Source organism: Pteronotus mesoamericanus, unplaced genomic scaffold, assembly GCF_021234165.1.
Source record: "Pteronotus mesoamericanus isolate MK-2021 breed Mesoamerican mustached bat unplaced genomic scaffold, CSHL_Meso_final contig_1242, whole genome shotgun sequence".
In the NCBI taxonomy this organism is placed as follows: Eukaryota; Metazoa; Chordata; class Mammalia; order Chiroptera; family Mormoopidae; genus Pteronotus; species Pteronotus mesoamericanus.
In genome coordinates this window covers 350,418-365,046 of record NW_026555053.1, presented here as the reverse complement: position 1 = coordinate 365,046, position 14,629 = coordinate 350,418, and the positions used below count along the sequence as shown (strand labels likewise).

The 14,629-nt window shown below is 49.6% G+C and overlaps 1 protein-coding gene across 1 annotated transcript; it reads left to right on the top strand.

The window, feature by feature from the left end:
- Window positions 1-537: 537 nt before the first annotated feature.
- FBXO22 (F-box protein 22) lies at window positions 538-11,414 on the top strand. Its single transcript, XM_054588786.1, has 7 exons — window positions 538-772; window positions 888-1,026; window positions 3,771-3,858; window positions 4,690-4,785; window positions 6,341-6,505; window positions 7,667-7,832; window positions 9,679-11,414. Exons 1-7 carry the CDS (start codon window positions 630-632, stop codon window positions 10,094-10,096), a joined length of 1,215 nt encoding a protein of 404 aa, XP_054444761.1. The 5' UTR covers window positions 538-629; the 3' UTR covers window positions 10,097-11,414.
- Window positions 11,415-14,629: the final 3,215 nt, after the last annotated feature.

Below are 14,629 nucleotides of genomic sequence, written 5' to 3'. Positions count from 1 at the left end.
TATGGTAAATATGAACGGACACAGCCCACATGAACAAGCTCTTTGGGGTCGTCGGTATTTGAGTGGGAGGAGCTCCGAGGCCACAGCGTTGGAGACCCGCTCGTTCGGTCCGGTTACGGGGGATGGAGAGCAGCGGCGGGGTGGCGGTCGGGGCCCAGGCGCGTCTGCTGAGCCCGCTTTCCCCGCACCCACCCGCGGTTTCCAGCCCGAGCTTAGATCGGAGTCGGGGAAAGTGGAAGGTCGGCCCGCGGGGCGCCCCCGTCCGGTTCCGCAGGCCTGGGGGAGGGGCCGGGCCGCGCGGACGGGTGCCTGCCGGTACCGCCCGTTGGGTCGCGGGCTCGTGGTCCTAACAGGCGTGGAATGGCACGGAGTCTCTGCCTTCAGGGACTCGCGACTTAGAGAAAGGAAGAGGCGGCGGCCCCGTTGGGACTGCGGGACTGACAGCGCCCCTGACAGCTTCCGGGAGGGCTGGGCCCGGCGGACCGCCGCACCGGAAGCCCGCTGCCGGAAGTCCCAGCCCCGCCCCCGGCCGGAAGCGGGGGTGCCTGCGCAGAGCGCGCTGGCCCGGAGCTGGTGCGGCTCCCTAACCCCTCGGAGCCGCGGTCCTGCTGCGGGACTGGCGCGGAGGAATGGAGCTCGCGGACGGCGCCGGCGGCGCCGATCGCGCCTTCCCCGCAGACCCGCGGAGCGCCTTCGTGCTGAGTAACCTGGCGGAGGTGGTGGAGCGGGTGCTCACCTTCCTGCCCGCCAAGGCGCTCCTGCGGGTGGCCGGGTGAGGAGCGGCGGCGGGTGGCTGGGGTCTGTCCCGCAGGGTGTGCGGGCGGCGGGCGGGCGGGGAGAGGGACGGAAGGACGCCCGCTCACAGCCCTTTGTGGTCGCGCCCCCAGCGTGAGCCGCCTGTGGAGGGAGAGCGTGCGCAGGGTGCTGCGGGCCCAGCGCGGGGTGGCCTGGATCGCGGCGGGGCCGGCGGACGGCGGCCACCCGCAGGAGCACTGCTTGGTCCGCGTGGCAGCCCGGGAGCTCGAGGCAAGTGAGACGGGTGCGCGCACCGGCCTCTGCCGGGTGGGTGGGTGGGTCAGCCTTTGAGAGCTCAGCTTGTTTTGATCCCAGTTTTGTCCATGGACTTTATTTTTATAGATTCGGGAGCACTGTCTCATGTCACAAAAAGACTTGTGAATGTCAGGTTTAATGACTGTGTGCTGTAAGGATGTGCCATGATTTTATGTGACCAGTCCTCAGATGTCAGGCCCTTTATGTATCCAGAGTTTTACGATTGTGATAGTTCCATGCAGAACCTTTCCTTAACCTGCTTCCCTTGAGGCAAGTATTGTTGTCACTGGTTTGCAGTAAAGGCAGCTGGGTCTCCTTTGCTTAGTGTCACATCAAGAAGCCAAGAACTAATCTTGAACCCAAATATTTCAAACCCTGCTCCTGTACTCTTTTGTGGTGTATCTCTGGGCCCCACTTGCAAAAGATGGACAATACCAGGTAAAAACTTAAACTCAGGGGTCAGAGAGGCAGCCTCCCGGGCACAGGGGACAGTGAGGCTGCCCAGTGGGATTGGGAGGGGCCACTGGGGAGCGATTTGCGAGCGCGACGCTCTGTCGATGCTCTGTCACTCCCTTAGACTTCAGCGTGCATTACACCCAAACAAGGACCTAGCATAGCCACCGTACAACTGTCAAAGTCAGGGAATTATCACTGATACCTTCCTACCATTTGACTCACATTCCATTCACAATTTTGCCGGCTGTCCCACTGACGTCCTTCAAAGCAAAAGGATCCTGTGTACAATTTTGTTGCATTTATTTGTCCTGTTTCTGGAATCTTTGATCTGGAACAGTTTCTCAAGCTTTCCTTGACTTTCACAACTTTGATACATATGTAAGTTACAGGCCAGTTACTTCGCAAAGCATATGATGTGTCTTAGATTTGGATTATGTATCTTTGGCTGGAATATCCCAAGCAACACTGTTCTCTTCTTATTGCAGCCTATCAGGCATCGCATGATTGCCATCGGTCCCATCGCCGGTGATATTACCTTTGATTTCTTTTACTAACATGGTGTCAGCTAGGTGTTGCTACTGTAAAATTAGTCATTCCCAGTGTAATAAATATTTGGTGGGGAGATACTTTGAAACCATGTTAAGATCCTGTTTCAATGTATTCATTTATTTATGTATAGCCTCTTAGTCTCTTATTAACTTTTTAATTAAAAATATTCTAAAAGCCCCCTTAAATTTTTACAAAATATCTTGCTGTTCGGAACTTCTCTGAAGAATGGACCAAGGTCCCAGATGTGTTCCTTGGTGCTGTGAGAACATCTTATGATGCGGATTGTCGTTGTTGTGGCTTCTGATGAGAGCCAGGAAGGAAAATTCAGCAATTGCTTTTTAGCAGGTACCAGAAAAGAAAGAGTTACAAAACCTCAGAGATAGACCTCCCATCTTTAAGAATAGGAGGCCAAAGACCTAAACACTTTCCAGGGTCCTTCTGCGGGCTTATGGAAGTCAGCACTAACACTGAAATCTTTTAAAAAGTTCTCTCCTTTACTCTCCACGCCAGGCATCACAACTCAAATGACTGCAGTTAGGTGGGTGTCACCGGTGCATCGGGTGTAACAGCAGAGGGAGCGGGGGAGCCCAGAGGGAGCCCAGAGGGAGCGCGCCTCTGGGCAGCCCCAGTCACAGGCAGTGGACGTGATCTGTGGCCAAAATGTTTAGTTTTTCAGAAGAGTCTGGGACTCCACATCTTATGTAAATGTTTTGTGGAATTTGAAATGTTGTCAACCGCATTACACTCTGTGAAGATACCTTGTGGACCAAGGAAACTATGTCCATGTGTCTTATGCAGCCCTGACGCCGCCGCAGGGTCCTCACTCTATCTCAGTCTTTTATGAGTTTGTCAAATGGAATTTATTATGAAATAGCTTAACATTCCCTCAAAATACAGTGGATCAACATTTTTCATTTAATTAACATTGAGACTTTGCCGTAGGCTAACAACCTCCTTCCATTCTGATAGTAAAATATGTTTGAAAATAACCAACAGAACAGAAAGCTACAATAGCAAATCTAAACATATATTCACCATGTTCATAATTCAGCCACTTTGCCCCTCGTCACGGTCACGTGAAGTTTAGTGGAAAACGTGAGCTTGAATAAGCCCAGCTCCTAAGTGGTGGGTTGCTGGGATGTAAGGCATGTGGCTTGCGAGGTCCACAGTCCTGAGGGAGCCCGGGGAAGGGCTTTGTGGGGGAGGAGGCACCTACTGCCTCTTGGGGGGCAGAATCTTAAATCAAGTGGGAAAGGATGAGAGCTATAGAATATATAAAGCAGTGTGTGTGTGTGTGTGTGTGTGTGTGTGTGTGTGTTGCGTGAGTGAAAGACCCCTCTAGGAGCACAGTGGGAGCGAAGGCCTGGAGTATTTACTTTGGGCAGGGAGGTGAGGAGTGTGGCACAGGCTGCACCTGGCCTTTGTTTCTGAGCCATTTCTGGTACCGTCCACCTGTTCAGATAAAGCCTGCGGCTTTTTGGGGGGGAAGGGGGGCTGGTGCTTATTGTTTTTGCTTACAAGCTTACATTATTATGAAAATGAACTCCCTTAGTGAGTCTGGAATGAGTTTGACTTGAAGGAACAATAGATGTTTAACAAATAAATGAGCCGGAGCTGAAAGAATGCAGGTGAAAGGGGAAGGAGGATGCGGGCCTCGACCTGGAGCAGGGTGGGGCTCTCCTGTGGTCTGAGTCTGAGTGATCTTCTCTTTGCAGAATGTCCACGTCTTACCACAGACAGTTCTTTACATGGCTGACTCTGACACTTTCATTAGCCTGGAGGAGTGTCGGGGCCACAAGAGAGGTGAGTATCAAAAGAAGACGTTTTGGGTGTTTTTGTTTCCTTCTGTATCATCTGTCTGGAGTTCAATATTGTCCTACTCCTGATGGTGACTTTCTGAGGCCCTGGGCCCACTCTCTGTGGATGCATGAATATGTTGTCTTTCAACCTCGAAGAGCTCTCTTTGCCTCAAAGGTTGGCTTCTGAACGTTGCAGTACAATCGACGCGATTTCATTAGAAAACTTTCTCTCATTTTGAAATACTTTAATCCTCCAGGCACTTCTGTTTATTATTAGGATGTGTATTTATTAGCAGAATGTGCACCTTTGGCTCTGTACGACTTTTATCGTGTTGGATGATGGGGACCCGTTTCCCGCAGGGGTGTGTAGACACAGTCCGGGCTCGGCTGGCTGGGAGGAGCGGCCGCCTGCCTGGGCGTCCCAGGAGGGCACACTGCGACCGGAGTGCAAGTGAAACGGGGGGTTATCGTCCGACTGGAGCCCAGGCGACTGTGCAGGCGGAGTCCTTGTGCGTTAATAGCACCTGAACAGAAAGATACAAGAGCAAGTCTAAAATGTAGCTGCTGCAGCGAAGTTTGACGTCACAGGAGTGACAGCTGTTTGTGAACAAAGCGGAGAGGCAAACTGGTGATGCCAAAAGGCCAAGTTTAGGGTTAAAACATAAAACGGGCCCGGAACAGGAGCACATTTGCTTTCATCAAGGTTTTTAAACTTCTGTATACAGCGTGCTGGTGGGAAATGACTTCAGCTTTCTCAGTACTTGCCTTTTCCCCTCCACACCACCCGAGGTGACCTCCAGTGGATGACGGTGGCTACTTGCTTGTGTCGTTACAGCAAGGAAGAGGACGACCACGGAAACGGCGCTTGCGCTAGAGAAGCTGTTCCCGAGGCAGTGCCAAGTCCTGGGGATTGTGACCCCAGGGATCGTAGGTGAGGGTTCCCTGCCCTGCGTCACTGGGGGTCCCCCCCCGCCCCCCGCCCCCAGCGAGCGATCCTGCCGCGTAAGAGCGCACTTCTGCTTTTGGCCGTCCCAGACACGGGTGGCGTTCGCTGGGATTGCCGTCCCACATGTGGGAGCCGTCTGTGCGCACCAGCCGCACTGCAGGCCTTCCCGGGAGCCGTGCACGCACGGCCTGCCGCCTCGCTGCAGATCGGCGCTAGTGAGCGTGCTCATGGCCACGCTCGCTGGTGGGTGGGGGGAGGGGCCGCACCGGGAACTGCGGTTTCTCCGCGTGGCCAGCGCTGTTCAAGGTGATAGCATAAGTACTGCCCTTTTCCCAGTTTACTGCTCTGAATTTTTGCTGGTTTTTACTATGTTTGATTGTTCTCTCTAGCTAATGGGAGAGAGGCACTCTGCTGGGGCAGTGGCGGGGCAGGGGTTCAGCCGCGCGGCTTGCGATCTGGCTGCCCCGCCTGCTCTGTGTGACGGCGCAGGACCAGCCCCCACGGGGCACCAGCTTGCCCACCTGGGAGACGGGGCGCTGGTGGTCGCGCCCTGGAGGGTTGCAGCGGTACAATGAGCGAGCGCGCGGGAAGCACTTAGAATAGAGATGTGCAGGCAGGCAACGGAGTAAACGTTGGCCCTTGTCGTGTTCTAGTCCATAGTAAGGCCTGATGGCCACTTCTCGTCTTCACTGGGAGACTTTTAACCTCAACATGAGTCTTGCACAGTGAAGTACGAGGGATTTCAGGTATTTACAAATGGCTAAGGGTGATTGATCAGGCTCTCTGCTTCCATCAGCTCCCCATATTGGGGGGTTAGGAATCTATAAATTTTGGGGGAGATACAGTTTTGATTGACATTTACCTTTAAAATTCACAGTGTATCTCACACATATTTCCATGTCCGTAAATATATCTGTCATTCTTAAATGGCTACATTTGATTGTGTAAATGTAACTTTTATTTATTTTTTCCCACCTAAATGTAACTTTTAATCTAAATACCATTGTAGGACATTTTGATTTTTCTTTTTATGTGTTATTAAAAATTCTCAGATAAAAGTATTTCTCTGTGTGTGAGGGTGTATATATATGTATTTTCAGGATACATTTTTTATAGTGGAATTGCTGGGAAGCAGAATTTACCACTCTGTCAACTTTTTATTCAAAAAAACTTTAAACCTATAGAAAAGTTGAAAGAATAATAATAGTACATTAAACACCCACATACCCTTCATCTAGATTCACCACTTTAAAACAAAATTTGCAACATTTGCTTGTTCTGTCTTTGTTTATAGACACATTTCTTTCTGAATCATTGGAAAGTAAATGGCAGACATGATGACTCTATACTTGTAAAAATTTCAAAGCTGAGAACTTTCTCAGACAGTCGTCCGTTACCTTGTTGATTGTCTCCCTGATCCAGGTGGGGCTGGGTAACGTATACTGGATGACATGAAACGTCGGGGGCCGGTCGGTTGGTTTGTATGCACCTTCAGTTTATAGTGAGTCTGTTAACCAAACTGCTTCCCTTTTTTTCCCAGTGACTCCAATGGGATCAGGTAGCAATCGGCCTCAGGAAATAGAAATTGGAGAATCCGGTTTTGCTCTACTCTTCCCTCAAATGGAAGGAATAAAAATACAACCCTTTCATTTTATTAAGGATCCAAAGAATTTAACGCTAGAAAGACATCACCTCACTGAAGTAGGTAAGTTACTGTTCTTTACCATTAATTTTCGACCTCGCCGACTGAGTTTCTGAGTCTGAACCGAGTGTCCCCTGCTGGAGCTGAGTGCAACTCCAGCGACTGAGGCACAGGAGAGCGCAGTGCACGTCAGGTTTTAGAAACGCCGTGCGTTCCGGCAGACCATGGAGCAGCGGTCACTGGGATGTGGCACTTGGGAAGCGTGGCTGAAGTAGGCGGGTCATTCGGAAGAGTTAAAGGACTGGTTAAGTGTCTCAGCTCTGGTCAGGAAGCTTAATTTAACTCAGTAACAGCAAACTAGTTACTCTTGCAAGGAGGGCAGTATTCCAGCCTTTCATCTACATCTGCAAATGAAATGGCGGGCATTAACTCACCAAAAAATCACTGTTCCCCGTTGGCATAAAACACACTCAGCGGTGACTCCCTCGTCTACACAGGGGTCAGGCCGCCTGCAGAGATAAGGCTTCCTTATGTGAAATGGCTCTGAGCCCAGTGAGAATCAAAAGCTGTGGCCACAAAGGGCAAGTTCGGGAATGGCCAGCATTTCCTGCGGCTTGAGCTGGGCATGCACCCCGCGCTGGTTCTAGTCTTCCCAGCAGCTTTGCAGGCAGACTTCGTTGGCCTCCAGGGCCAACGCGGAGCCCAGAGTCCAGCGTGAGTACAGAGCGAAGGCACTCGGAGCCCGTAGCACAGAGACAAGGCCGGCGGTACCGGCCTTTTGGGGGGACCCACCGCTCAGCCCGCTCCAGCTGGTTCGTCCTTTTCTCTCCGTTTCCCCTGGGTCCTCAGGTTCCTGTCCCAGGGAGCCTGGGGCGCCTCGTTCCCGGCGGGGCCCGGGTGGGCGTGGCCTGCCCCGCGGGGCTGCCCAGGGACCTGGCTGCTTCCTCCTCGCTGTCCTGGGCTGACTGTGCCGTTTTCAAACAGCCATTTAGTTTTTTTCATGGGGAGAAAGTGTAGCCAAGATTTTGAGTTGTGTGTTACAGTTTGTAAAAGATGGGAAACTCGACAGCCTAAGCACTACATTGCACGTAATGGGAAGTGCAAGCATTTGCAGTAACATTTTATTTCCAAAACATGGGAAATAAAGTTTTAATGAAGGAAATTTGAAAGTCCTGCTTTAAGGCGGCGTCTCACTGCCGCTCCTCGGCCCGCCCCCCCCCCCAGGCCTCCTGGACAACCCCGAGCTCCGCGTGGTCCTGGTGTTCGGCTACAACTGCTGTAAGGTGGGAGCCAGCCGCTACCTGCAGCGAGTCGTCCGCACTTTCAGCGACATGAACGTCATCGTCGCGGGAGGCCAGGTGGACAACCTGGCGTCGCTGACCTCGGAAAAGTACGTCTGCGCGTGACGGCGCACCTCCTCCACCCTCGGGGTTTCGTTACCTTGGCTCTTTCGAAAAACAATTTTACAGACTTGAATTTGTTCCGTTTTGCAATAAGTAGAGGTTGAGGGGCTTACTCAACATAATTCTGCTTACAGTTGGAGCACAAAATTTACATACGTTGTCCGTTAAGAACTTATTCTTAGTTCATCGGAGGCGTGCGGGCCTCAGGAGTAATTGTCAGCATTGTCTACCGAGGCCTCCCCGGCAGACAGCTCTGACTCCCTGCGGCCCGTGTGTCTTCCTTCTCCAGGTCCCTCAGAGCAGATCTTACGGCCAAGCTTCTCAGAGCCTCTGGTGTGCTTAGCGCTTTCGGAACCTTGGGGGGGGGGGGGGGTAACATTTGAGAACCTGTGGCAGTTCTCAAACCTGTTTGGCCAGAAAACCCCGGTTTCTGTGGAGCCTCGGCAGCCCCGCCTGTACTACTTGGCACATGGTTTTTGAATTCTGTACGAGGTCTTTTGAACGGCTTTGTCAAACTCAACAATTGTTTATCTTTGATTTTGTTACTTAAGGCTCTACTTTCAAAGAGGAAGAGCACTTGCTCTTCTGTTAGGAGAGCCATTAACTCCTGTCCCATTTTGAATGCAATTATGTAGTGACTTGAGTTTGAGCTAAGAGACCAGAAGTATCAGCCGTTTCCAAAATGAGGAAGAGGAGACTCCCTACTCCCAGATGCTTCCTGCAAACACTAGTATTTGCTTCTCACGGTTTGCGCTGAGCATTTCGGCCCCAGAGCAGTGACATGGAGGATGGTCGGCGCTCAGTCTCCCGCGGGGCGTGTCCGCTGCCCCAGTGTGCTGTTGTCCCCACCCCCTTGGCCTCCACTGATGAGCCGGGGCAATGAGCCGGGGCAAGCAGATAGCCACGTCCGGTCCCTGGACTGTCATCGGGGAGGGAGGGAGGGAAGCCATGTGCCCTGAATCCCACGCAGTGCTCGCCTGTCAGCCTGCCTGTCTGCACCTTGTGCCCCTCAGACACTGGTTTTGCCAGCTTCACCGTCTCGGTCACTCACGCTTCCTGAGTCTTGCTGTCTCGGTAATGCAGCGACTCTTGCCTGTCACACAGCCCCAGGTGTCGGTGAGCGTGGCAGAAACGGACGGTGCTGGTTCCCACCCCCCGTGGGTGTTCCCTGTACTGTGCTTTGTCATTTTATTGAACTGCATTTTTTAAGAATGGAATATTTCATTAAAAAATACCAAGCAAATACAAACAAATAAAAGGAAGTATGTGTTCACCTTCAGGTTAAGCTGAATTTTAGGCCAAAAACAATAAACAAGACCCAGCAATGTAATCATATATCTTTATGGACCAAACAACATAAAGCTAGAAATATCCTCCAGGACTGAATGTTTATAGCTGACGTAGGGGGAAAAGGCACCAAAGATGTGTTAAGTAATGCCAAAAAGCTTCACGTTCTAGACCTCATTGTGTATATGAATAAAGTTGTAATGTTACTTTTAAGGAAGTGAGAAAGGTAAGGATACCCTTCTAAACATTGCGGGTTGGTTTCAGAATCTTTGGGGAGTTGCATTTGCCCCTTGTGACTGAAACACTAGGGGTTTCCTTGGTCCTTTTGCCTTCTGCACTCCTTTAATGTGTTAATTGCAATAGTCGAATTTCCAGCCCCTGCCCCTCGCTCCCTGGAAGGGGAGCTGCAGGCTGAGCAGGGACTGCTGAAGGCAGCAGCTCTGAACCAGTGAATCAGGAGGACTTTGCTTTGCTTTTACATACGAAAGCTTAATTTTGTGTCTTGGCTTCATGATACATTGCCACTGTCGTGATTTACCCTTCCAGGCACCCCCTGGATATCGACGCCACGGGGGTGGTGGGGCTGTCATTCAGCGGGCCACGGATCCAGAGCGCCACCGTGCTTCTCACCGAGGATGTCAGCGACGAGAAGGCGGCCGAGGCGGCGATGCAGCGCCTCAAAGCAGCCCACATCCCAGAGCACAACACCGTGGGCTTCATGTTCGCGTGCGTGGGCAGGGGCTTTCAGTACTACAGAGCCAAGGGCAACGTGGAGGCTGACGCGTTCAGAAAGTGCTTTCCTGGCGTTCCTTTATTTGGCTTCTTTGGAAATGGAGAAATTGGGTGTGACCGCATAGTCACCGGGAACTTTATCCTGAAGAAGTGTAACGAGGTAAAGGATGATGACCTGTTCCATAGCTACACAACCATAATGGCACTGATTCACCTCGGGTCGCCTAAATAGAGGCCCCCGGGAAGTGGCTTTCACAGCACATAACCTCCGGGTTCTGCCTTTCCAGAAAATGGAGACTTGGGATATCTGTATTTCAAACAAAAATAGCTTTATGTGTATTTGTTTTGTAGCTTTGATGCTCTAAAGATTTCTTTGGGGTAGTTTTAATATAGAAGGACAACTTCGTGTGTAACTTCATGCAGAACGAGGGCTGGGAGCTTTTGCATGAGGCACAAGCAAACCAATCATGGCTGTTGCACCAGGGCCTGGAGCTGCTGTGCGTGAGTTAAGCCTGTCTCCTGCAGGGGCGGGCGGAGAAGGGGCTCCTAGTTGGGCGGCGACTGCAGACTTTCCGTGACTACCTCGGCATTGTTAGACGATCTTTCAGCGGAATCATGAAGACTTCCTCCCTTAATAAAGGAGGAAGATATTCAGATGGCTTGAGAAATCTTTCTCTGCTTTACAATTTTACCAGTTTTTTCAGAAGCTGTAATGAAATTATTACTGACTTTTTACTTATTTGATAAATATTGAAGAATTATTTTTGGTTTGGTACTCTAAAGTTGCTTAGTGAAATAAACTGCCAAGACTAATAAGCGGTATTTTCTTATTCTATAAGGAAAAATTTTTTCCTTTTCCCTCTGACTGTTTTACAAGACAGAAATTGACATCTGTCTTGTCTAAGCCACTTCCCCCCCCAGGTCTCATCACAGGATAACAGATTAGCATGTCCTCCCCAACCCCGTGTGGTGAAACTACTGTACGACACCTCTGTTGTAGTTCTCAGTGGTCCTCACAGGACAGTAGAAAACGTGTAAGGTAAGTGACATCAAATGTGTCAACATGCCTGCATTTCTATTTTTAATCACTCTTCTCCCTATTTTTACCTCAAAAGATTTTTCTCTTCCTGTTTATGTGTATGATAAAAATACTTAAAGTTTCCTTTGTTTTACGGTTACCCTCAATCTTAGTTCCTAAAGAAAGTACAAAAAACCAGTCTGATTGTCATAGGACTTTTAGTCTGTGGATAGTAGCATTCAGCCATTCTTATCCACCTGTTAACTTTTTCATTATTTAACGTTGCTACCCATTATCAAGTAGACGATGCCTCAGACTTTGAGTCCTTGGATATGCTTACATAGCACGGAAGGAAAATACTTTGTAAACTATCTTGGTTCTGTGATGTTAACCAAAGTTGGTTAAATAGTAGAGGAAAAAGGAATTGTAAACACAAAAATTAAAAAAAAAAGAGGAGCCCGGAGATTGAGTGGATTACAGTGTTTTGTCGCTTCTCACAGGGAGAGTGTGCTGCAGGGTCTGCGCTTTTGAGCTTCACCGAGGGTTCCTTTTCACAGCCGAGGCCTTGGTGCTGTAACAGAAGGACTTGACCCAGTAGGGATCAGAGTAGTGCCGTAAGCCCTCACTTACTGGTGTCCATAGGGTTCTTAGAACTGTGGCGAAATGGCACGTAATGAACCCAGTTCTACCACAGGCTACTTGAGGCGCACAGGTAAGTTCCTGTGGCAGCTCAGGGGCGTAACAAAATGACAGTAAATGCTACAGTGTTACCGGGATGGGGACAGAAGTGGCAGAGGCCTTGCTGTTGTAGGAAGGGGAGTCATAATTTAACCAAAGTTACAATGAGATAACCTATTACAGTCCTGAAAGTCTTTTCTTAAATAAAAGCAACATTAATGGAATAGTTATTGTTTCAGCTAGAAACCCAAGTACATTCCCAGAAGTGGCAACTGTTGTAGCCATTTGTGAAACTGGAAAAGTGGTCACAAGACAAAAATGGACATGAGCCCAGGAGGGGGTGCAGCGTCAGTGTCCTCCCGCACTGAGAAGCCGTTTCTGCGTGAGGCCCAGATCTGTAGGGTGGCTTATTTAATCGAGACGTTGGTTGGCGCATTGTCCCGTAACCGAAGGCTTGTGGGTTCAGTTCCCGGTCCGGGCGTGTATGATCACATATGAGAGACAGTTAAATCAGTGTTCCTCTCTCTCCCTTCCTCTAAAAGCAATGATAAAGAATGCCCTCAGGTGAGGATTAAAAATATATATAAATACTATATATTAATTTGCCGATATGCTTTCAAAGCAAAATCTTTCTGTAGCGGCAGTTTGTTTACAAAAGGAATACATTTCCATTCCCTTTATCCAAGTAGAACTAAGCTCCTTAGGAGCCAGCAGCCCTCTAAGGCAGGGAAGGGACGGCAGGCCTGGAGAGTCGGACGCAGAAACAGACACTGCACAGTGACGGGCCAGCGCATGGGCCAGCGCGTAACTGTCCGCGGCCGGTCTCACAGGCGGGGCCCGCAGGCCGGGTCGCACCACAGCCCCTCCGTCTGGCGAACAACCGGCTTCCCGAGTAAGAGAGGCCAGACAGCAAGTGTTGTCATTTATTAATACTGCAAATTTAACACAATGACCACGCCAAGAATGTAAAATAAACTTTTATAAATCTATGTAAGATATTTTGAGAAAAATCTACCCTTGTCATCTTAGGCACACAGGGTAGCTTAGATTAGCACCACCACAAGTTAAATTGTCCTGGAAGCAGAAGACTCTAAATCAGGGGTGTCTGACCCGTGGCCGGCCGGCGCGTGCGGCCCAGGATGGCTAGGAATGCGGCCCAACACAACATCGTAAATTTACAACATGAAATTTTTTTGTGATTACCTGTCACCATGTATTTAATGTGTGGGCCAAGACAACGCTTCTTCCAGTGTGGCCCCAAGATGCCAAAAGGCTGGACACCCCTGCTGTACAGCCTCTTGATTGGAAATGGTGAGATTTTTACATGACTGCCTGGATTTTCATTTGTAGAGACTGATGTGGCTCTGCTTCGTAAAAATCCCAAAATAACTAAACGGAACAAGCATGAGTAATAACATCCCTGTTAGGTGAACCGCATTAATACCTATGTAAAGAATGTGTTAGCCGAGTTGTTTTTAATAGTGGCATTTCTAAACATGTTATTTTTGTCTTATCTATATTCTTTTTGCCCTACAGCACACCTGAGACAGGTAACAAGAATATATGCTACTAGAAAATAGAAAACATTGGCAGCAGCCAACAAACCTCATTTAAAATTTTGGTACTAAGTGTGTATGGAGCATTTTCATTTCATAACCGTTTTTATAAGTTACTATTCTCTGCTGACTCATCATAACCCGCAGAAAAGGCAGGATTCATAGTTACAAAACATTTGAAGAAAATCTATTCATTAATTTTAAATGTAAATGAACAGAGTGAGAATTTTGAGACCGTTTTCTTAACATTTACAGTTTCCCAGTCTAACCAAAATTCGATCCCTGTCCATGTATCTGACACACACTGTCCCAGGCCTTGCCATCATGTTAGGATGACAGACACCTTAGTGACACCAGACAGACACTGGGACACTCCCCAAAACAGACCCAAGCAGCCACTGAATGGACCGACGGCTGGCGCTCTGGAGAGCGGGCAGGGGCGCGCTGTACCCGGGACAGAGCCCGGTGAAGAAAATCCTCCTTCAGGAGGCGGGAAAGTCTTGCGACTTCTCACTCACCCTTCCCCCAGGGCAGCGGCGGCCTTGCCCTTTCAGTGGCAGAAGCCTGATTCCGTTTCCTCTTCAAACCAGAGGCGGCAGAATAGACTATATGCAAACGACTGTGTTTGTCTTTTCTAATCTAGGGTTTAGATACCGAGGGACTAGCCTAAGGTGCTCGTCTTTGTTTTGCATAACTTGGACATCAGGCGGGAAAAGTAGTGGGCACTGCTTGTAAAAGCTGCAAGGTGACTGCAACCTCACTGACCTGAGGCACGGGATTATGGGTGGAAACATAAAACAGACCATGTAAAGCTCAGAGGAGAAGCTGGGGTGAGATTTTTCAGAAAAGTAGATGTTCAAAAGCAGCTGTGAGGGGAGCATGGTGTTAGAATGCCACACGCACACGCAGGCTTTTCCCCTCCGCCTGGTCCCTAGGTGTGGCACAGGCCTCCGTAAGCACTGCAGGGGGTCCTTAGCACGCAGGAGAACTGGCACTCAAATTTGTCAAAGCAGCCGAATGTGAGAAAAAAGGAAGAGAGACGTCAGTGTTCACCCATGACAAGGAATAATCTTTGGAAAAGTTCCAAAACAAATGGACGACAGCCTTCGGCCATCCTAAATAAATAAATAAATAAAACCTAGTAAATACAACAGACAACGCAATTCAAAAATGGGCATAGGCCTGCAAGAGACACTTCTCCAAAGAAGCTGTACAAATAGCTAAGGTGCGCAGGAGAAGATGCTCAACATCACTGACCATTGGGGAAATGCAAATCAAAACCACAGGGAGGCAGCCACCCTGCCGAGTGTGAAGCAGTGTTATTTTAAAAAGAAAAACAAGGGTCGGCGAGGATGTGGAGAAACTGGGGCGATGGGAATTGTTTGACAGGTGGGCTGCTGGGCTGGCTGGTGCCTGCTCCTCTGCTCAGCCGGTTCCGGTTCTGGTCCCCAGTCCCCGGGCAGGACATCCACAGTCCCCGGCTGCTCCACAGCTGTTCATTCTTTTTTTTTTT

Coding starts and splice junctions, on each gene's coding strand:
- FBXO22 (XM_054588786.1), top strand. CDS start 630: ATGGAGCTCGCGGACGGCGCCGGCGGCGCCGATCGCGCCTTCCCCGCA. Junction 3,859..4,689: donor GTGTCGGGGCCACAAGAGAG/GTGAGTATCAAA, acceptor GTGTCGTTACAG/CAAGGAAGAGGACGACCACG. Junction 6,506..7,666: donor ACATCACCTCACTGAAGTAG/GTAAGTTACTGT, acceptor CCCCCCCCCCAG/GCCTCCTGGACAACCCCGAG.